At 29.2% G+C, this 22,893-nt stretch overlaps 2 protein-coding genes and 1 long non-coding RNA gene across 3 annotated transcripts; 2 read left to right on the top strand and 1 right to left on the bottom strand.

The window, feature by feature from the left end:
- The first annotated feature begins 712 nt into the window (after positions 1-712).
- Positions 713-1,875, top strand: LOC126554458 (uncharacterized). The gene is made up of 2 exons (XM_050209539.1): positions 713-1,117; positions 1,544-1,875. Exons 1-2 carry the CDS (start codon positions 796-798, stop codon positions 1,873-1,875), a joined length of 654 nt encoding a protein of 217 aa, XP_050065496.1. The 5' UTR covers positions 713-795.
- A 4,285-nt stretch (positions 1,876-6,160) lies between these two features.
- Positions 6,161-6,688, top strand: LOC126554457 (zinc finger BED domain-containing protein 5-like). The gene has a single exon (XM_050209538.1). The coding sequence runs from the start codon at positions 6,161-6,163 to the stop codon at positions 6,686-6,688; it is 528 nt and encodes a 175-aa protein (XP_050065495.1).
- Positions 6,689-21,884: 15,196 nt separating this feature from the next.
- On the bottom strand, positions 21,885-22,615 carry LOC126554452 (uncharacterized). Its single transcript, XR_007606676.1, has 3 exons — positions 22,513-22,615; positions 22,341-22,448; positions 21,885-21,969 (listed from the first exon to the last, which is right to left on the bottom strand). It is a non-coding gene; the product is annotated as an uncharacterized LOC126554452 (long non-coding RNA).
- Positions 22,616-22,893: the final 278 nt, after the last annotated feature.

The raw sequence follows: 22,893 nt of genomic DNA, 5'->3' as shown, positions 1-22,893 counted from the left end.
TTGTAACGTGCCACGTACAAACAACCAAACTATGTAGTGTAGATTGGATTAATTGTAAAAAATAAAAACAGTTGAAATATTTTCTAAGTGTTTTTTATTGAAAAATATTTTAAGTCCAAATGATTTAATAAATTAAACTGTGAAAAATATTCTAGGTCCAAATGATAAAATTACTGAACTGGGTGACGTGAAGGTGCTCGCTCTAACTCTGGTGGATCACGTCTGAAATGTGCCTAATCTGGGCCTCCTTATACCGTGTGTTCAATTTTAAAGGTAACAGGAAATATTTCGATCGTGTGACCTTGAATTTGATTCGGGGTTTTTGTACTGCATATAGGACTTATAAATACATATTTTTTTAATAAATTCAAATTTTTAATTTTTTTTTATCAGCGCATGCGCAGTAAAATAAAAATTTCTTAAATAGCAACCACTATTTTGGAGACCGGATTTCGATTTCTTTATTTTTTCTAAACAACTTTGATGTTTACAGTTTGTTGATATCTTCAAAATTGCCATTTTTATGACGGCCGGAATTTTTAAAATAGTTAATTCGTAAATATCGCATTTTTCAACGGCCTATCTTAATTTATAGGTATTTATATGTATTATTATAACAATTTATTTTTATTAAAACTACTAAATTATCTACTACTTTTATCTTAATTTGTTTTTAATAGTTGAAAGTTATACTATTAATCTGTGTGAATAAGATATTTTGATAGCATTCTAAAATTGATTGTGAATAGTCAAACGTTTTTCGTAAGTCACGCGAGTCACATTATTTTCTGTACAATGGCGAACTATTCCGAAAAAACCGATATGGTATTAATTTTTGGAGAATGTCATCAAAATTCGCGTAACGCAGCGGCACTTTATGCTGAACGATATCCTGAGAGATATCATCCACCACACAATTATTTTTTACGTATAGTAAGAAATCTTAGAGAAAACGGAGAACTTCCAGCTATTGCAAACCACCGCCGCAATAGGAGACCGCGAGTTCATGAACCTAATGAAAATGAAGAATTACAGGTATTAGCATACATTCAAATAAATCCTCGTTCTTCTGTTAGAAATTTGGCTAGAGAAGTCGGTGTCTCTGTGGGGAAAGCACATTCAATTTTAAAAAAACATAAATTTCACGCATATCGACCTAACATAATACAACATTTAATACCCGGTGATTCCGATAGAAGACTTACATTTATTGCGTGGTTAATAGTAAAAATTGAAGAAGAACCACTATTTTTAAATTATGTTTGTTGGACTAATGAGTCAAAATTCACTAATAATGGTGTGATCAACAAACAAAATAACCGCTACTGGTCGGATACTAATCCTCATTGGACAAATGATTCAAACTTTCAGCATGTGTGGGGAATGAATGTCTGGTGTGGGCTTTTATGTGGTAGATTACTAGGTCCTTACTTTTACAACGGTACTCTGACAGGAAGGAGATACCTAGACTTTTTGACAAACACACTACCAACATTTTTGGATGAATTCAACTTAGATACCCGCATGAATTTATTTTTCCAACAAGATGGGGCACCCGCCCATAATGCAATAATTGTTCGAGAATACCTTAACCAAACATTTGGCCATAAATGGATGGGGACATATGGTCCAGTACAATGTCCTCCTAGATCTCCTGATATAACACCATTAGACTATTTTTTATGGGGACATTTAAAAACAGTAGTTTATGCTGATCCGCCTATTAATCTTGAAAATTTGAAAAACAAAATAATCATTGCGTATAGTGAACTCACTGAAGACCAAATAATAACAGCTACACAAAGAGAACTACTGCGACGAATGGAAGCATGCGTTGAAAATAATGGCAATAACTTTGAACAGTTCATTGAATAATAAATTATCGAATAAATTGTAATGATATTTTTTTATAAATTCGATGTAATAATAAATACACCTTGTAGTTATAATAAAAATAAATTGTTATAATAATACATATAAATACCTATAAATTACGATAGACCGTTGAAAAATGCGATATTTACGAATTAACTATTTTAAAACTTCCGGCCGTCATAAAAATGGCAATTTTGAAGATATCAACAAACTGTAAACATCAAAGTTGTTCAGAAAAAATAAAGAAATCGAAATCCGGTCTCCGAAATAGTGGTTGCTATTTAAGAAATTTTTATTTTACTGCGCATGCGCTGATAAAAAAAAAAATTAAAAATTTGAATTTATTAAAAAAATATGTATTTATAAGTCCTATATGCAGTAAAAAAACCCCGAATCAAATTCAAGGTCACACGATCGAAATATTTCCTGTTACCTTTAAAATTGAACACACGGTATATCATCCAGGGACTCCCGCGGTACCTTCAGGTCCCTGATGGTTAGCGTCACCTGCATCCGCTTCTTCCCACGCTTTGCGTTATCTGAGCGACGCCGTGCGTCAATTATACATCTATAATATTCTACCGGGTGGGTAATTACGTACCTAGAATATTCTACCGGGTGGTGATGTATTCATTATATGCCTCCGGCAGCAATCATATAGTTCAATAGTTGTTATATTCTAGCGGGTAGAAAGCATACGGGCGATGATACTTTTGATTGGTTTTTACCTTTCGTTTTAGGTCCCAATTTATTATACTCGATCACCAATTGCTTGGCTGTTCACCTGCTCGCCCCTAGCGTAATTATAGGGATGTTTATAATGCCCCTAGTGTTTTGGTTATTGTTGGCTACGGTTTGTAGTGATTTATATACTATACTTAATATAAGTATCAGAGCACGTTGCACCTCTCCACGAAAAAAAAAGGTGTATGTCTCAAAGACAGAAATCTTTCAAAGTTTAGTACAAAATGGTTAAGTTACAAATTATTACAGTATTATAGTGTTTACAATGTTCGATTACAAGTTATTGAAATAAGACATACATTACAATTATCTGTATGCTTTTACATTTAATTTATTTTCGTTATATAATATGATGTATATATGTTTTATATATAGTTTTGATTAAATTATGGTTTGATTATAATAAAATTGTAATATAATGATTAAATATTTTGGTTATAATAAAATTCAATGATTAAATACGTTTGTTAGTTTTCTTATAATTTATAATTGTGATTTGTGATTACAATGAAGTAGGTACAGTGTTAGTACATAGTATAATATAATGATTATAGTGCGTTTAATAATTCCTATAAAATATGTGGTTAGTATAATATGTTGATTACAATAATTCCTTATATGGTAAATTAATTAATACAAATAATATTTTGCTTATTATAATAGGTTAGTAATATAAAATCTATAAAGTTACCCACACATTTTTTTTTCCATATCCCAATAGTAACTTATTCATACAGTGCATTTTCTTAAATCTAAGTGTATATATATATTTTTATCATTTAATTTTGTATGTTATGTTTATTTTCCTTTACTCAATTATGGTTCGCTGCCCATGGAATGACTTACTAATTATTTGAAGTACGTCATCCACATTGACAACAATCTTAATTGATTAATACGTTTACTTGATCAACCTTTATTCATTTGGAATGCCATGGAAACCACTCTATCGATCACGTGTCAACTATTATGTCGATAGGTGTTTCGTACAATTTCAACTAGTTTTCCCTACTTGATTGATTCATTATAGACATATTTTGTTTTTTTTTTTTTTTTATCTACTGTAATTTAATATATCCCGTAGATTCTGTATTAGTTCGAGGTAATAGTTTAATTCATAACAGTATGGTTCACTAAATTCTCTGTCTACCGCCATATCAGATAAAAATCTCTTGGCTGCCTCAATCATTTCCAATATAGTTTCGTCCTCATAAAGTACAAGTATATTTTCACTAGCAGTAACTATATAAAAATCAAAACAATCTGTGTAATTATGCCATTCTCCCTGTGCCGGATTAATATGAAATTGTGTCTCAATGTTAAACGATATTGCCGAAGCTAATTGCTCCAATCTATCCATTATTGTTTATTATTTATTTCGTAAAGTTGATTTGTAATTTATAGAATATTATGAATTTCTGAAAAACAAATTTATGTTCGTATTTTTAATCATTGTTTTTTTTTATTATACCTATTGCTATGGCTGTTATTATTTTTTTTTTTAAATGTTTTATTAAATTTTCATATCTTTACTTCCAAAATTAATTCCCTGTTGCTTAATTTCTCAAATTGAATATAAAAGTTTTTATTAAAATATTTGTCGTAGCATGTTATGTTTCATATTGGATAATGGTCTAAATCTAATCTTTTCAAAATGTTTTTATCTGAGTGGCTGTTCCACACTACTATTACGTTCTCTTTATTACTTCTTCGTATATAACTGTCGATATACCCCTTCGTTAAATTATTTATTTATTTTTTTTTAATTTAAACTTTGTTTCTATTGGTCTAGACAAGCATCTCTCAAATCGGTTTTTACCCTAAAACTCTCTTTCTTACTGCTACCTGAAGCTTCGTCTCACCCATAGGTCGAGCTTCTTCATTAAGTGGTAACAATAAAGGTCGTCCTTCTAGTTTCCTAATTTTAAATCGGTCTAGGCTATTTGATATAGCACCTAAAATGACTACCATGCTTGTCTTGCTCACCAATGAAAATTCGAAATCCTTTATTATGAATTCATGTGTATCTTTTCTGTATAATTTAAACAATTATATTTTATACTGATCTCATTTTTAAATTTTTCTATGGTGTATAGCTATTGTCTTTGTATCGTCATTATACACAAAAACCTTAAATAATTCAATAGGTCACTTATATGTTATTCTTCTCATTTACTTAAACATAAATTAATTTACTAATTCTAATTATTATTGTCTATTTTATCTTAATTATTATTATCACGTACCTACGTGTCTTATAATATTTAAAAGATTTATTTATATTTTTTTTTTGGTTTTTTTTTTTATAAATCACTCTTTTATTACATTTAATTCTATACTTTGCTCCTGTTTTAAATTTCCTATGTATTTGTATTTATATCGGTTTACACATTTAAAACTATAGAGTACACCTATCGTTACTAACATTATAGTCACTATTAAGGTATTCAATACTACACTTAGTACAAAATTATAATATTGTACTTTAAATTTATTACTTTCCGAATTTGACAGAGGTGGAGTATCAGTTGTGTTATTAATTAAGTGTTCATTGTCATTTTTTATTCTATTAATAGTTGTGTCAAGGTGACCAAAATTGTCTGCATTTATTGTTATATTATTGGTTTGTTGTTGTAGTTGTTGGCGATTTGTATTTGTTTAGTTTCGCGGTATATGGTTCTTTTGTATGCATAAAATTTAACTGTTTAATTTGATCGGGAATTTCTATTAATTTATTATTATTGACTCCTACTGTTTTAATTGTATATCACATGTTTTTATAAGTTTCAGTATAAGTGTAATGTTTTACATTTTGTTGAATTTTTATTTAATACGATAATTGTTGGTCTTATAGTAAATACGCATCCTATGGTTAAAGTAACGCGAGTGTCATTTTCATCATTTATAGTTATGTTTTCGGTTGTGTCCCAAGTCGTTTTTTGTAGTTCGATACTGTTATCGTTTAGTCCAGCGTTTCTCAACCTGTGGTACGCGTACCCCTGGGGTACGTGAAAAAAAAGCGTAAAATTACAATTGGTGTATTTTAAATGGTTTGTAATTTGTGAAATATTTAATAATGTGGCACAGCTAGACGGTGGATTTTATCTTATCGGGTTACGTAACGTTGTTCAATACAATGTCAATCATTTGTCTATTAAAAACCCATTAACCATTTTTATCTCATATACATCACTCTCTGTTAGTTTGATATTGAAATCTATTCTAATAATTAGTCTTTCGCTTGCTTTCAGTGTGTCCGTGTCACATACGACGTACATAAAAATCTTTCGTAATTATTATTTTTTGATATTTTATATTATTTTCGACTATGGATCATTGGTTAAAAACTGGTTGCTTTAATAAAAGGAAAACTATAGAACCAATCGATTCTTAAAACGTGCCGTCATCGGTTACTAATCCAGCCGAAGAAAATCCTATGAAAAAATTACCACAGGTCAATGATACTAACCTTCTTGTTCCACTCCCGGTAAAGATAAGGAAATATAGTGAAGATTTTTTGTCACAAGGATTTTCATTCGTTATGATAGAAAATTTTCCTAGACCTGAATGTGTTGTTTGTGGAGAAGTACTATCTAATGAAAGTATGAAGCCTTCACTACTCACTCGTCATTTGAATACAAAACATTCAGATTTAAAGGACAAAAATGTTACTTTTTTCAAACGTTTACTAGAAAACAAAAATAAGTGCAATATGCATACCTATCTATCTTCAGGTAGTGCTAATGCAGATGCTCTTGAAGCATCTTTTCGAATTAGTTACCGTATTGCCAAAAATGGTACAAATCACACCATCGGTGAAAATTTGATTTTGCCAAGCATTAAAGACGCAATTTCTTGTATGTTCGAAAAAGACTATGTCAATAAAATACATTCTATCCCACTATCAAATGACACTGTCAGCCGTAGAATCAAAGATATTTCTAATGACATTAAGGAGACACTACTAAAAGGCATCAATGATAGTCAATTATTTTCCATTCAAGTTGATGAAAGTACTGATGTTGCACAATTAGCTGTTTTGTTAGTGATTGCAAGGTATTTGAAATAAAATTAAAGCATAGAAGGGCTTTTGCTTTGCCATCCTCTTACTAAACGCACAACAGGTGCAGATATTTTCCATGCTATTAACTCTTACTTCATCGAAAAGAGAATAATATGGTCAAAATGTTGTGGCTTAAGTACTGATGGTGGCAAGTCTATGTCAGATTGTTACTCTGGTCCCCTTGCACGTGTCAAAGCGGTATCTCCCCTGGTAAAGTGGACTCATTGTTGCATCCATCGACGAGCTCTCGCATCGAAACCTTTATGCCGGCAGTACACATTCGCCGAGACTTCGCAAGAGCAGCCGAGCGGGAGAGTGAACTAGACGCGCTCGTGTCACTTCACACCTTGTCTCGCCTCGCCTCGACGGCGCTCGGTCGGAAGGCGGTTTTTATTGCAAGAGTCAAAGGACACGAGGCTATTAGAGTCGCAAGCACAAGAGCACCTAGTTCATACTCGTGCGTTCTCGTATATTCGTCGAGACTGTCTCGGCGAATGTGTACTGCCGGCATTACCTGTTGATTTGAATGACGTTTTGGATGATTCTTGTAAAATAGTGAACTTCATCAAGTCTCGCCACACGAACTCCAGAATATTCACAAAACCCTCCTTCTTCATACTGAAGTTTGATGGTTATCACGAGGCAAAGTCCTTACTCGTTTGTTTGAACTTAGACATGAAGTTCTAATGTTCTTTGAAGACCATCCTTTTCAGCTTTCATTAAAGTTTAATGACCATGAATGGCTTCAAAAACTTGCATATTTATCTGATATTTTTTTTAAATTAAATGATCTAAATTTGACTCTTCAAAACAGTACAACAGTAACAATATTCCAAGTTACTGACAAAATAGAATCTTTTGTTAAAAAGTTAGAGTTTTGGACTTCGTGTATTGAGAATAACCAACCAGAAATTTTTGAAACACTTCACGATTTTCTCTGCGAAACTGATATAAACCTATCGTAAGATATCAAAGTCCAAGTTGTTAAACATTTGAATGAACTCAAGGTGGCTTTTAATAAATACTTCCCAAAATGTGATAAAGGAGACCACTGGATAGCATTCCCTTTCAGTGAAAAATATTTCGAATCTGCAGTTTTATCAGTACGAGAAAAAGAAAAACTTATTGAACTGAAGACGAATTCTTCACTTGAGGTAATATTTGAAAAAAAATCTCTCATCGCTTTTTGGGCTGACGTAAAAGAAGAGTATCCTGAGCTTTCAAACAAAGCATTTAATGTTCTGCTGCCGTTCACGAGTACTGTATTGGTGGAGAGGGCCTTTAAGTCATACACGTACAGTGGCGTAATTTGGTCATGGTTGTGGGGGGGGGGGGAATTAAATTTTTGTACATTTCATCAATTACCCCCCCTCCCTCCTCAATATTTTTGTATAACATATAAGCAATAAATACTTCTCAATACAAGTATACAATATTGTATACATTAAAATAAATAATAACAAAATATGTAGGTACATTTAAACATTAACTTTTTTGGTACTTACTACGTAGGTCCTAGATACTATATAACAAATCACAATAAAAGATCCACTCTACGTGGTCTTAATGCTAATTCATTTAGTACTTCTTCAAGGTCAACTTTGATATTTCTATGAACAGCCAACATAGCAAGACCATTTAATCGATTTTGTGGAACAAAAATATAAATCATTATACATAAATTTAATCTCTAGCCTCTACCACAGAAAGTACGAGTATATTATGAAACATATTGAATATATTTTAATTAAGATTCATACCTCAGACATTGTGTTTCTTAAATATGTTTTCGCTCTTTTCAGAGTTGAAAACATACGTTCTGGCGATGATGTTGACACTGGTAATGTGCATAGCACTTTAAGGAGAAAATAAATATTGGGGTAGTTGTCTTTATTACAAATATCTAGTGCCTCAAGTCCGGTGTTAGGTATTCTTTCAGATCTTTGTATCTTGGTTCGCCATAGTTTAAATTCAACCAAAGAATCATTAGATACCATTGGGGAATAAAATTTAATTAATTCAGTAAATTCAACTTTATCTTTTCAGTTAGCTCATGTTTTGAAAATAAGGATTCAAATCCTATAGAATGATTAAATCAAATAATTAATTAATTAAAATGTTACAAAATTTTCAAATCAAAGTGCAAAGAAATTCTAATTTTGTAATAATTAAATAGCTACCATTAAAAATAGATACATGGGATAAAAATCTTTGAGTCAACTCGCTTATAAAAAACTCTAGATATGGAATAAAAATTGTAATCCTATAGTATTCTTCAACATCTAAATTTGCATTATCTGAACAAGGATTTCCTCTATTTGCTTGCCTTTTTGTAATTCTTTTTACAGCTAGCTCAAGTTCAAATACCGAAGCCATAGCCTAAAAAAAAAAATGTATTACATTTGTAAATAATACATTTATAATATTATTGTTAATTAATAATTAGTTTTTGAAAATAACACTCACTTCAGCCTGTAAAAATAGTTTATGGAACTCTTCTTCTGCGTTGGCCCTTATTAGTTCTAAATTCTTTATAACATCATTAGAAAGTTCCACTGCTTCTTTCAGATCAATCCTTATTTTTTGTAATTGCTTACACAAAGGTAAGCCATACGAAAACAATAACTAAAATTACATAAATATAATTATAAAAATAATTTACAAGAAATTATATTTAATTATATAGTTATTCATTTACTTTAACAACTTGAAGTGATATAATTAATTCTGAGTCAATTGATTTAGACAGTATAGAGACATCTGTTCCTGATGAGACATGAGAAATTGAAATATTGTCTAAAGCATCCATGACATATTGAAACAGTTCAGCAAAATCATTGACAGCATCATATCTTTGTATCCAACGCGTAGCACATAGCCTCTTTAATGTTTTAGCATTTGGTGTTTCATTTGCATTTTTAATACAATTCAAAAGCACATCGTTACGTTTTGGGGTATTAAAAAAGTTGTTAAGTTTTTCAATAATACTGAGACAGTTTTTAATCGGTTGTATATTTGATGCTTTTGAAACTGCTAAATTTAATGTGTATGCAGCACAATGAACGTATATGGCTTTAGGATATTGTTCTCTAACTATTGCTTGGACTCCTTTGTATTTACCACTCATATTTGATGCGCCATCATACCCTTGTCCAATTAAATATTTACAGTTAATACCACAACTTTTTAAACCTGAGAACACAAAACACATTACAACTAGTATGCAATAAAAAATAAATTACTTAAATGATTATTTTTATAAACCATTACCATTTATTATAGCAGATGAAAGGTCATTTCTCGTTAAACTGTGAATAATAACAAATTGAAGAAAACTTTCATTAACCATATTGTTGTTGTCTATAAAACGAACGCATAATGTCAGTTGTTCTTTTGTTGTAATATCTGTTGTTACATCAGCTAAAACTTTCAAACCCCTCAGCAGCATTTACTTTCCCAACTATTTCTTTTAAAATTAATTTATCACAAATACAAATAATTTCGTTTTGCATTGTTAGTGATATGTATTTGTAACCTCTTTCTTCCTCTATAATACTATTTAAAAAAGTAACACCGCGGGATCTATACTTTTTGCCCGAAAGTTACCTTGATTTTCCAATTCTACAATAATAAAAATCAAGTTTATACAATTTAATACCCACCAATAAATTAAGATATCATTGACTCAACCACTCAACATTATTAAAATATAAAATAGTAAAATACAGTGCATATTACCAAGTTTTAATAGTTACCATTTAGTTTTCCAGTATCGCGATGTCCTCTGAGTGCAATTTCTTGTTGTCCACATAATATGACACATTCAATTATTGGAATTAGGCGACTTCTATTCAATTTAATTTTTTCTGTCCTATTTGTTTCTAATTTTTCAATTATAGTAACTTGTGTATGGTCAAGTATAGTTAAAAAATGGTCAGCATTTAATACAGACGATAAATGGTATTTCAACTGGGAATGATTTCGAAATGTCTAAAATTAATAATACGTAATACTACAATTAAATACAGAAAATATAATAATTTTAAAAGTGCATATAATATAACTAATCTATAAAATATATAAACAAATAATATCAATAATAATTAAAATAATTAAATATATAGAAAATAAGTTAACACCTCTTTTGCTTTTTTCCAGTTTGAAAAAACAGTTGAAACTAATTGCCCTAGAGGCTGGCCACCAATCCCGCCATATTTAGCAAAAAGCAAACAGTATTTGCAAAAAACTCCTTGTTTAATTTCTGAATAAACTAGTCAATTAAATTCTGTAAACCATTTATATTGAAATTTCAGACCTCATGCTTTATATTTTTCCAATAATGGAAACTCATAATTTACATTTGGTACCCACACATTTCTAAGCACCTATAATATTATATTAAAAATAAAGCAAATAATCAAATTATATATATTAGTTAGTACAATATTGTATATAAATAAAATAATGGATTTGGTATGCAAAATAGCTTACTAGTGGCTAGCTTACACTACTATATTTAACTTACAAGCTTTTTATCAGCATCAGTGTACAATTAGTAAAAAGCCCTATATCATTTGATCTGAAATGAGTTTCCAATTCATTATCAATAATTTCATCCTGAGGAAAATAACAAAAATCTAAATTTAAAGCAGGATTTAGCAATGCATTAAAGCATTAACACAATTAAGCAAATAGTATTCTTAGTTGGCACTATGCAATAACTAATTTTTTATATAAAATCTGCACTAAATTAAACTTCTAGATAATATTTATTATTACTTGTTTTAATGTCGAACATGAAGGCTGATCTACTGACAATACAATATTCTGTGTCCCTGGGTCATTAATTTTAGTTTGATTTAGATGATCCTTTAAAATGTATAAAATAAATAAAAATTGGAGTTATAAAAACAAGATATAAATTGATCATAGTAATATGGTACTTACATCATCACAGCTTTCTTTACTATTACGACTTTTTTTTGAAAAATGTGTAAAAAGTGTATTTTTAGTATTATCAACATTTTTCCTTTTACCTTCCATGTTTAGAAATAAAAAATGCTATTATAATTTCACGCTGTTTTATTTTAAAAATAATTAACGAATAATAAATAAATATTAAATAAAAAATTGTAAGTTGTGTTGCACTTTTATTCGAAAACGAATCACTATAAATGTATTAATTTACTTCACAAAACACAATGACACAATCAGAATATTTTGACAAATTCACAATATAAGCCGATTATTACCAAATAAGAAATGACTAACGAGTAACGGAGGTCAGAGTCTAGAGAGTCGTTGCGATTGTGAATATTCCGATAAACCGATAATGTGGAAAATCCATCAGTTATTTTTAGCGGGTATAATATCGTTAGATAATAATAAAATATTATGGGAATCTGGTGATTTTTGTTATATCTATAAAATATACCATAATAAGTACATAAATATGTTTGACGATTAAAAAAAAAACAGGGTCATGGGGGGGGATACGACACCCAAATCCCCCTCGTAATTACACCACTGTACACGTACATTAAAAATAAGTATCGTAATAGACTCTCTGTGAGTTCAGATTTACGAGTTTACTTATCATTGGAAGAGTCAGATTTCAAAAAATTATGTGCCAGCAAACAAGCCCAAGGGTTTCATTAAAATTAAATTGTAAAGTTTATATTACTTTTATATACATATACGTACATGTATGTATGGCTAATTAAATTAATTAATAAATATTATTTTGAAATTGTCCATCATCGAACTTATTTCATAATATCATATTTGTGTTGTGTGTGAATATATAATAAATTGACATTTGGGGGTACGTAAAGCAGTGGTGAGAGGTCTCTACACTCATCAACATAAATGCGTCTAATTTTTCATTTCCAATTGATGAACGCAATCTACTTTTAATAATTTTTAGCTTACTGAAGCTTCTCTCACAGTTCACTTGAGTTAAGGACAAAGTAAGAATAAATTCATACGCCAAGTATAAATTAGTAAATGCCACCGAATGCATATTAAATTTAAATAATAGCCTAAAACAACAAATTAAACAACCAGAACATTTGCTTTGTTTTCCAGTAACTGACTTTTTTTTATGAATGGTAAACTTGTAGCTTAACTCATTATCAACATCTGTTGAATAAAGTAAACACAAATAAAAATGTATCAGGTTATTAATTAAATATTGCTAACTTCACATACCTAAATTGGCTAAATTATCCATAGTTGCATTTGGAGTTGTACCATCTTCTTCATCAATCGAATAATCGTCAACTAAATTATTTTCATTATTGTGCATATCATCATATATTTCTTCAGCTCTTTGAGAAAGAGTTCCATTCATTGTTGGATATATTTTAGAAAATGCTACAAGTTCCTCTACCAATGTATTGTGAGGAATATTTACTAAATTAGCTATCTTTAGTAAACCATTTTTTGGGAAGTTTTTAAGATTTTCGTCAAAACTAGATGGATGTAATAACTGTGCATCGGTAATCAAATCTATATTGGATGAAAATTTTTCATTTAAACTCATGTTTAATTGATCGATTATTGTCTGGAAAGTTTCTACCCTGTAATGATCAATCGGTGTTAATGCTTCGTCCTCAGTTGTCTCATAAAATTGTTTTTTTCTTCTTAAACGACGTCCTTCTGGAAGTTTTTCTTCTACTAAAATATGTTCAGGCAATTTTAAGTTAGTAAGTTTTTCATTAGTTTCAATTGCAAATTGTTTTGCTTTTATAATGATATTTTCAAATGATATTTGTTTTATATCATTCTTAGTGTTTTCCACCATTCTCCAAGCTGATAAAAAAATCTAACTGTTTTGTTTGTAAGTAATCGGAAGTTGGTCGTACATAACTAAAAATGTTCAAAAAAATATTTGCAGTTAATATAACTTTGAACTCACATAAATTTTTAGTATGAAAGTGCTTCAGAAGTAGAATTATTATCAAATGAACTATCAATTGAAATAATATGCAACACACTTATAACTGTATGAAATGAACAATCTGTTCCTTTAAACACCCATTCTAATGCCTTATGTCTCGACCATCATCTTGTATTAGATTCAGCTACCTTATGTAATTTTCTCAACTTATCTCGTCCAATTCTGCTGTTTTTAGTGTTTTCACTTATCCAAGTAATCATTCTCTTATAAAAACTACCAAAAAACGTTGCTAAACGGTTTAAAAAATCAAACAAAGTTTGTGAATCAATGTTTTTACATATATCAACCATACATAAATTTAAGATGTGACTGTAACACCATATGAAGATGCTATTCTCATTTTGAGATTTTATAAAAGACTGAAGACCAGAAAATTGACCACTTATGTTATTAGATCCATCAAATGACTCACCAATTATATTACTAAATTTAAGCCCATGTTCAAAAAAACAATCTTTAAGTAATTTATAAAGTTCTTCACCTTTAGAACTCTTTACTTGGTCAATTGCAAAAAGCCTTTCTTTTATATCACCATCTTTGATATAGCGAACACAAATAGATACTTGGTCCATAACACCAACATCTTGGGTGCTATCCATTTGTATACTGAAGTTTTGAACACCAAGTTCATTTTTAATTTTATTTCTTATAGCCTTTAAAATTCCTGAAATTACTTTATCAACAGTTGTTTTCGATAAAAATGTAATAAGTGAACCTCGCCCTTTTGAATTCAAGTTTTTATTTTTCTCTAACCTCTCCTTCCTTACTTTACTATTTTTAATAGCTTTACGTAAATTTTCATGCAAAATGGTATCTTTTTTGAATGCAAATTGAACCATTTCCAAAAAATTACCTTTATTTATTAAAATATCATCAAAATTTGATAATATTTCATTTGAAGCAGATCCCCTGTACGGTAAATTTTGACGACCAAGGAACTTGATAATTTCAAAAACTTCTTTAAGCATATGAATATTATTTTCTGTTTCTTGCCTTTTAACAGCCATCATATTTCTATTTATAAGATACTCCACAGACATTTCTTTAGAAGCTTGAAAATAGGTTTCTACTGCATTAGTATGTATATTTGATTTTTCGTGTCGTTCAATAGCTGATTACATTGATTTTAAATGTGTACAGCCACTGTAACTTGAAAAATTACTTATTCCAGAACCAAATGCTAAACAAATTGAACAAAACATTGACTTGAAATCATTGTCTTCGACTAAAATAGATAACCAAGTTCTATGAATTTTTTTCCCAGAAACGATTCTATAGTAAATTTTATTAACATCAAAGTTTATATTTCCAGTGTGGGTAGGTTGAATTGGATGTTTTTTAATAAAATTTAACTTTTGAGACTCCCTTAGGTTAGATTAACTCCCCTGGCCAGTCCGCCTCTGCCTGGAGCAGTCATATAATGAGTAGGATCTAGACTAAGAGTAGATAAACATAAATCTCTAAAATTTTCGAACACATCCGTTAATATGGCGACATCAGTTTTCAAATAAAGATCACTATATTCACCCAAAGTTTAAATATTAAATACTTTCCAAATTTTTTTAGCATGAGAATAGTCATTATTATTAATTTCTTCATCTTTTAAAGAGTTATCAAATGCAGATTTTGAAGGTAAACGAGTTTCGTTTAATTTACTCCAACTATCAATATATTCATAAGGGAAAACCCATTTTTGTGTGACTAAATCTAATGTTTTATTAGAAAATAATTTTGAAGTTTCTTTAAACCTTGATTTATCTTCAAGTAAATTTTCTGCAAGCTCGCTTAAAGAGGTCATAAAACGGAATGTATCGACGAATTTTATACTAAATCTCAGAGCAACCTCTTTACTAAAAGATATATATTTTTCTGCAAAATTTGGAATAACATGTATATTCTTATCATCAAAACCAAGTTCTCGAATTATAAAGTGACTATCGTATGATAAGTTATGAAAAAAAATTGGGACAAATGATGGGTTGGTTATTTCAAAATTACATTTAAAACAAATACATTGTCTATATTTACCAGTAATATGACAGTGATCTATAACTTAATATAATTCATTTTCTTCAAAAGATAATGAACATATTTTACAAACCTTTGCTATCTGAAATTCTTTTTCCTCCTTATCAGTCAACATAATTATTGGTACATTAATTTAATAAATATAATTTATTTTTTTTGAAATATGAATCATATTTTCCATAAACTTTTTTGCCGCATCAATACCTCTATAAATTATTATGTTTGTTGGAATTTTAAACTGTCGCATTAACTTTTCTGTGATAATATTATAGTCAACTTTTACATAAAATGCATAACTCATAATTTCATGTAAATGTGTGATATAAGTTTTACTAGTTTCAGTGAATTCATTTGACTTTTTAGGTTTAAAAAACATTCAAATCAGCATAAATAACAAATGGTATTCTAGAAGTTTTTTTATAACTTTTGAAAAATATGAATTTATTTTCTTTTCCTTCTTCAAACATCATCGGTCTTCCTAATTCATTCTTACTACACATTTTTTTATGTTCAGTTAATCCTGTTTCACCCCAAGAGTTTACTTTTACATGGTTTATTTCCAAAAGTCGTAAAACACCTCTTACAAATAATTAATTTTTTAGAACAATTTTTAGTTTTCTGACTTCTAATAAATCTTGAAAAATCTTTAATATAACAATAATGCAATGTTTTATGATGATTGACCAAAAATAGATCAAAATGAGTTTTTTCTTCTTAGTTAAAAAATAATTTGTAATCTATATAATTTTCACAGTTCTTAATTATGAAAGTTTTTGAACCTTTTCTAAATCTTTCTATTTCAATAAGTCCACTTCCAATCCTGTTCATACGCTGTTTTTTTTGTTATTATATTTATGTTCATAATGATACTGAAATAATAATATATATAATAATACAATGAGATGATGATATAATCTCATAATAATAATAATAATAATATATTATGTAAAAAATTAAACATTTTTTTTTTTATATTAACTGTAAGAAACTATAACTTATAATAGAAATAAGCTGTTTTATAAAATTACTTTTCTTGCTTCTTTTAAAGCAAAGTCATTTATTATGTCATCAAAGTTTAAAGAAGATGTAAGATCACTTTCTATTGATAGTAAACCTAAGTTATCAAGTCTTTCTTGAGTTAGTGTTGATCTTAATCTTGTTTTAATCCTCTTCAGTACAGAAAAAGACCTTTCACTACTACAGTTGGTACATGGAATTGATAAAAATATCCTTAATAAGTTTCGACGTTTGGAAATGTTTGCTGAATATTTATTTCATACAAATACTTAAGTTGATTATGTGGGTTCTGCTTACATTGGTAAACATCATCAATGGACTCAATATAAGCTTGAAACTGAATGAATTCGTCAAAAAAATCATCGACTTCAATTTCATCACAATAACTGCTTAAACATTTTTCAATTTTCAATTTGGTTTTACTTGAGTTTGATTCTAATTTGTATAAGAAACCAAATTTGTCATCCAGTTCTTGATATTTGGATTTTCTTTTATTTAGCTCGGTCATCAAATTATCACAAATTACAAAATGCACATCACAGATAAATTTTTGTCTTTCTGATAAAATAATTTCAGGTGTGTCTGTAGCATTAAGACATTTACTTTTAGGAGTTTTTTTTCTCAATAAAGTATAATCAGTTGCAACATTAAAGCAAGATGATTTTTCTTCATATAAATTGAAATTATCTCTTACACTTTGAATATAAATTATTAATGAGTTATAAATAGTAATAATATTTGAGAAATTTTTAGTCATTGATTGTAATTGAATACTACTCTCATTAATCTTGCTAAGAATGGAGTTCCAAATAATACAATTGAAAACAGCAATTTCTTTTTTTTCAGTTGTTTTAATTAGTTATTACTTTCAACTCTATATTGAGGCTTCTCATTTTCATTTTCATAAATATTATTCAAAACTGATAAAATTATATTATAACCATTCTGAAGAGCTTTTACTGCATTTGCATTAGATGATCATCGAGTTTCAGAATGTGGTTTTAAAATATATGTATTTTTTGTTTTCTTAAGGTTATCAGTTAATAATTTCCAATTTTTGGTTGAAGAAGAAAACATACATAAACAGCCTGAACTAATCCAAAATAGTTGACAGCTTGTGTGCAAGATTCAATTGAATTCACACCAACTAAATTAAATGAATGTGCTGCACATGGCACAAAGTCTGCCATTGGGGAAATATTTTTAATTCGTGCTTGGACACCAGTGTATTTACCTGCCATATTACTTGCATTATCAAATGACTGACCAACACACTTTTTAATATTTAAGTTCCAATTTTTAAAAAGATCAACAATATTAGATGACAGATACTCAGCAGTGTGACCATCAATACTATGAAAAGTCATTAAACGTTGAATAGGTTCGGCTATATCATTTACATATCTTAATCCATTGGCGAAACCAGAGGGGGGAGGGGGTCCCGGGTCCGGACCCCCCCCTGAACCATGCCGTATCTTTCTAAAACAATAAAAATGTTTTATAAAAATGAATAATTGATTCGATTCAGTACTGAGCTTCTGTGATATTATCATAATAAAAACGCATGATAGGTAGTTGATAAGAAAAATGAACGTGCAAGCTCGGATCGAGAAGTCACCGTTGCAGATGATAACCATAATACCATGTACTTGTTCTGAGTATCACCATTTACCATACTGTCACGCGCTTGCAAAGATAATAATTGGTGTTATCGCCACATTATCGCTATTACGAAATTTGCTATCATTTATTATTTGTTTAGTGTTAACAAATCGGTTGTCGTCTACCACTCGTAATTTTCAAATTTTTTTCGGCATAATATACATAAATTTCATTTTACTTATTAAATATAATATACAATACAATAACTTATTAAATATAATATGAGTAAACGAAGCATAAGTAGTTATTTCAATCCCATTTCGGTCACATCAAATGTACCGGCTAAGCTCCCTAGGACGGAAGAACCCGAAGAACTACTGGAAATCCAAACTTCAGAAATATAATCGGGTCTAGACACTTCAAATGTGCATAGTGTTTTTGACATAAAGCTGTTGGTTGCTAAAAAATTAACTGATGCTGAAAAAATTCAACATCTCGAAAATCTATGGACACCAGGTAAGAACTCAGTATTTCCTTCTACTCTGCATGGCAAAAAACAATTAAGATTTCAATTTTGATGGTTAGAAAAATGGAATTTTCTAGCTTATAGTAATATAGAAGACGGTGCTTACTGCAAATATTGTGTGCTTTTTTCCAAATGTAGAGGTGGAAAGGGTAGTCAGCTATTAGGCCAGCTTTGCACCGAAAGTTTTAGCAAATGGAAACACGCTTTAGAAAAGTTTTCTACGCATGAAAAAACTAATTACCATCAAAATAGTGTAATAGATTTTCAACAAATTTCGTCAATTATTACAGGAAAAGTGGATTCTGTTTACCATCAACTAAACAAAGCGGAAAAAATCCAGAAAGAAAATAGTCGAAAAATAATAATCCCTGTGATTAATTCGGTAATCTTGTGTGGTAGGCAAGGCTTAGCTCTAAGAGGTCACCGCGACTCTGGACCACTAAATATAGATGAACCATTAATAAACGAAGGCAATTTTTGATCATTGCAAAGATATTTTCTTAAGGCTACTACTTTATCTGGTGATGAAAGTTTTAGGTTAGCCAGAGAAAATTGTTCTAAAAATGATCAATATATCAGCTGGAAAATTCAAAATGAAATAGTTCATATTTGTTATGATATTATTACTTCAAAAATTGTAAAAAAAATAAATGACAGTACGTTTTTTTCAATAATAGCCGATGAAACGGCAGATATATCAGGTGTTGAACAATTCGCTTTATGTGCTCGATATTATGACTTGAACGAAAAAAAAATGTGTGAGAGTTTTTTAAAATTTGTCCCAGTGGATGATGTTAGTGGTCAAAGCTTAGCAAATCATATTATTACCGAGTTAAAAGACTTAAATATTCAGATAAAAAATCTACGGGGCCAAGGCTATGACGGTGCCGCAGCTTTAATTAGAAAAGAATATCCGAGTGCATTGTACATACATTGTAGTGCCCATAATCTCAATCTGTCCGTATTATATGCTTGCAATATTCAAGGAATAAGAAACACTATGGGTACTGTAGAAGCGTGCTATAACTTTTTAAATACTACAAAACGACAACATTTTTTAAATTTACATCTGGCTGAGTTGAAAAAAAAAGAATCTGCTTCTAAAAAGGAAAAACTTAAAAGACTTTTCCCAACTAGGTGGGTTGAACGTTATAACTCAATAGAAACGTTTAATGAATTTTTTCCTGCAATTATTTATTGTTTGGAAGAAATGATTACGTGGATAGATATTGATACATTGAGTAAAGCTAATCAAATGCTTTTGGCATTGCAATCTTCTGAATTTAATGTAGCCCTTGGTATTCTCAATTACATTTTTCAATATACACAGTATCTTTGTAAATATTTACAAAATAAAAATATTGATTTGGTGGAAGTTGTTGGACATATTAATCTAGTAAAAAATCAATTGAGTTTTATTAGGGTAAATGCCACTACCGAATTTAACAAACTATTTGTTGAGATCAATAAAAGATTAAATGATTTTGAACTTTCTATTGAAATGCCTAGAATAGCTAAGCTTCAAAAAAACCGAGCTAATATTCCAACAAAAAACCCCGAAGAATATTTTAGAATCACTTTGTTTCTACCATTTCTTGATTTGTTTGTTCAACAATTAAATGATCGTTTTGTTAATCATCAAAATATAATATGTGGATTTCAAATGTTACTTAAAAGTTCTGCGTTTGATGAAGAAAAACTTAGAGAACTCGTTGAGTTTTATGCCAACGATGTTGATGATTTTGATCAAGTTAAATCAGAAACTATTTTATGGAATCGTTATTTGACTGATAGTAATATCCAATATAATAGTGTAATTCAAATACTTAATGAACGCAATTCCAGTTTCTTCCCAAATATTTATAAGCTATTGCAAATACTTATCACACTTCCAATTACTTCATGTGAGGCGGAGAGATTATTTTCCACACTTAAAAGAATCAAAAGTTACTTGAGAAATACCACATCAGAAAGAAGACTCAATGGGTTAGCTGCTCTCAATATCCACTACGAAGTCAGTGTAACACCTGAGGAAGTAATACACCATTTAAGCAGTAAAAAACATCGCCTAGATTTCATTTTATAAACTATACAACATTGTACAATGTACATACCTACCTTTATATTTTACATTTAACTATCGTTCAATTTTATATTATATTACAATATTTACATTAAACAAACAATAAAATAATAATTAAATTTGCATGTTAATTTAAAATAATTATATTTTTGGACCCCCCCCCCTTTACAAAAATCCCGGTTGCGCCACTGAACTGATCAGTATGTGTAATGTCTGGTGTAGAATCTACAATAAGACCGAAATATTTTGCTTGTTTTACATTTTCTATTATATTAATTAAAACTTTATTTGCCATAATATCTATGAATTCACGTACAGTAAAATATGATATATAATTTACATGGACACTACCAAGATTACCATATTGCTTTAAATGTTGAGAAAGAAACGGAATACTGACTAATTAATTTCATAATACCAAGGAAATTACCATTACGAGGAGAATTTAGTTTTTCATCACTTCCAAAGAATGGTAAGCCACGCACTGACAAAAACTTAACAGTGCTTACTACGCGTTCCAAGATACTTCGCCAGTAGGCAGTTTCTTGTTTTTGTTGTACAATTAAAGCAGAATCTATACGTCTTAATATGGATGATCTATTTGAAAAAGTGCATACAGCTTGACGATGTCCAAAAGATTTTTCATGAAGAATTAGTCTATTACTAATATTTTTCCAATCATTTAATCTACTTTTACAAAGTTGAATATCTGTATGACTTGTGTTATAAAGAATACAAATATAACAAAATACACTTTTTTTAGAGAGAGAGAGTAAATTAACCATTGTCTTTTAATTTTGTTTTCATTTTTTTTGTAGAAATAAAAGTTGTCATTTGTCATTTTTCTTAAAATCTTACCATTAAGTCGACCAGAACTTGAAATGCGATCCATGTTCTGATTTGGAGAACTTTCAGTGAAATATTCTTTAAATTGATCGGTGATCGTTGATGGCCAAAAACCAATATCTTCTATATACATAGCATACTGATCAATGAATGTATGTGTAGTCTGATTGGAACACCAATATTTTCATTGATATCTGTTGTACATAAGAGATTTTGTTCTACACCTAAAATATTATAAAATTATAAATTATAATAATTATTAACTACCTATATTTAAAATAATTACTATACATAACATTTTAAATTATTCATTGTCAAAAAATATAAATATAACTGTGATAGTTATTTGTATGTTCATGGTCATTTAGAATTATTTTGTATTTTATTTGATTAGTTTATCTGTAAATTGAACACATCAAAGTGATATCTACAATTTTTAGTTTTTCCATTTATTAGGTTCTAATTCTATCTAAATTTATTTTATAATTAATACTTAGTTTTATTTATTTACAATATACCTAAAGTAATAATTTTTAATTTTTTTTTACCCTCCATTATTTTTATCTATAATTTAAAACAAAAAAAGTAAAATTACCTTGTTGAGTTTATTCAGTTGTTAGACTAGTGGTATTTGAATCTCTAAAATCTCCAAAATCTTCATTCAAATTTTGTGATACTACACTTTCTTGTTTCTGTTGTACACCTGAAATATTTAACATTATTGTTTACTAATAGGTAATTAACAAAACAAAAGTGAAGTTTATTACTTTGTTGAGTTTGTTCAATTGTTAGACTAATAACGTTTGAAATGTTTGAATTTCTAAAATTAGTAAAATTTTCATTCAAATGTTGTGTAACTATACTATCTTGTTTCTGTTGTACACCTGAAGTATTAAACATTATTTTTAACTAATAATAAACAAAACAAAATTATTACATTTAATTTCCACACAGTTTACCTGAATTGATCACAAATTCGTTCATTAACCCTCTATATTTTTTTAATTCTTTGTTTTGTGACTCTTTTCTTCTTCTTTTAGAAGCACCGATTTCAAACTTTCTCGACGACATTTAAAACAATTTAGTTAAATAAAATATAGACAAAATCTCAACTACCAAAAACGTATAATATGCCGTTAAAACAAACA

Source organism: Aphis gossypii, unplaced genomic scaffold (genome assembly GCF_020184175.1).
Source record: "Aphis gossypii isolate Hap1 unplaced genomic scaffold, ASM2018417v2 Contig00509, whole genome shotgun sequence".
In the NCBI taxonomy this organism is placed as follows: domain Eukaryota; kingdom Metazoa; phylum Arthropoda; class Insecta; order Hemiptera; family Aphididae; genus Aphis; species Aphis gossypii.
The sequence above is the reverse complement of the archived record's forward strand: the minus strand, read 5'-3'. Positions and strand labels throughout refer to the sequence as shown.

Excerpts from the sequence above, each read along its gene's own strand:
- LOC126554458 (XM_050209539.1), top strand. The coding sequence starts at position 796 with ATGGCGAACTATTCCGAAAAAACCGATATGGTATTAATTTTTGGAGAA. Across the intron at positions 1,118-1,543 it reads TGTCTCTGTGGGGAAAGCAC|AAGATGGGGCACCCGCCCAT; the intron begins ATTCAATTTTAA and ends TATTTTTCCAAC.
- LOC126554457 (XM_050209538.1), top strand. The coding sequence starts at position 6,161 with ATGATAGAAAATTTTCCTAGACCTGAATGTGTTGTTTGTGGAGAAGTA.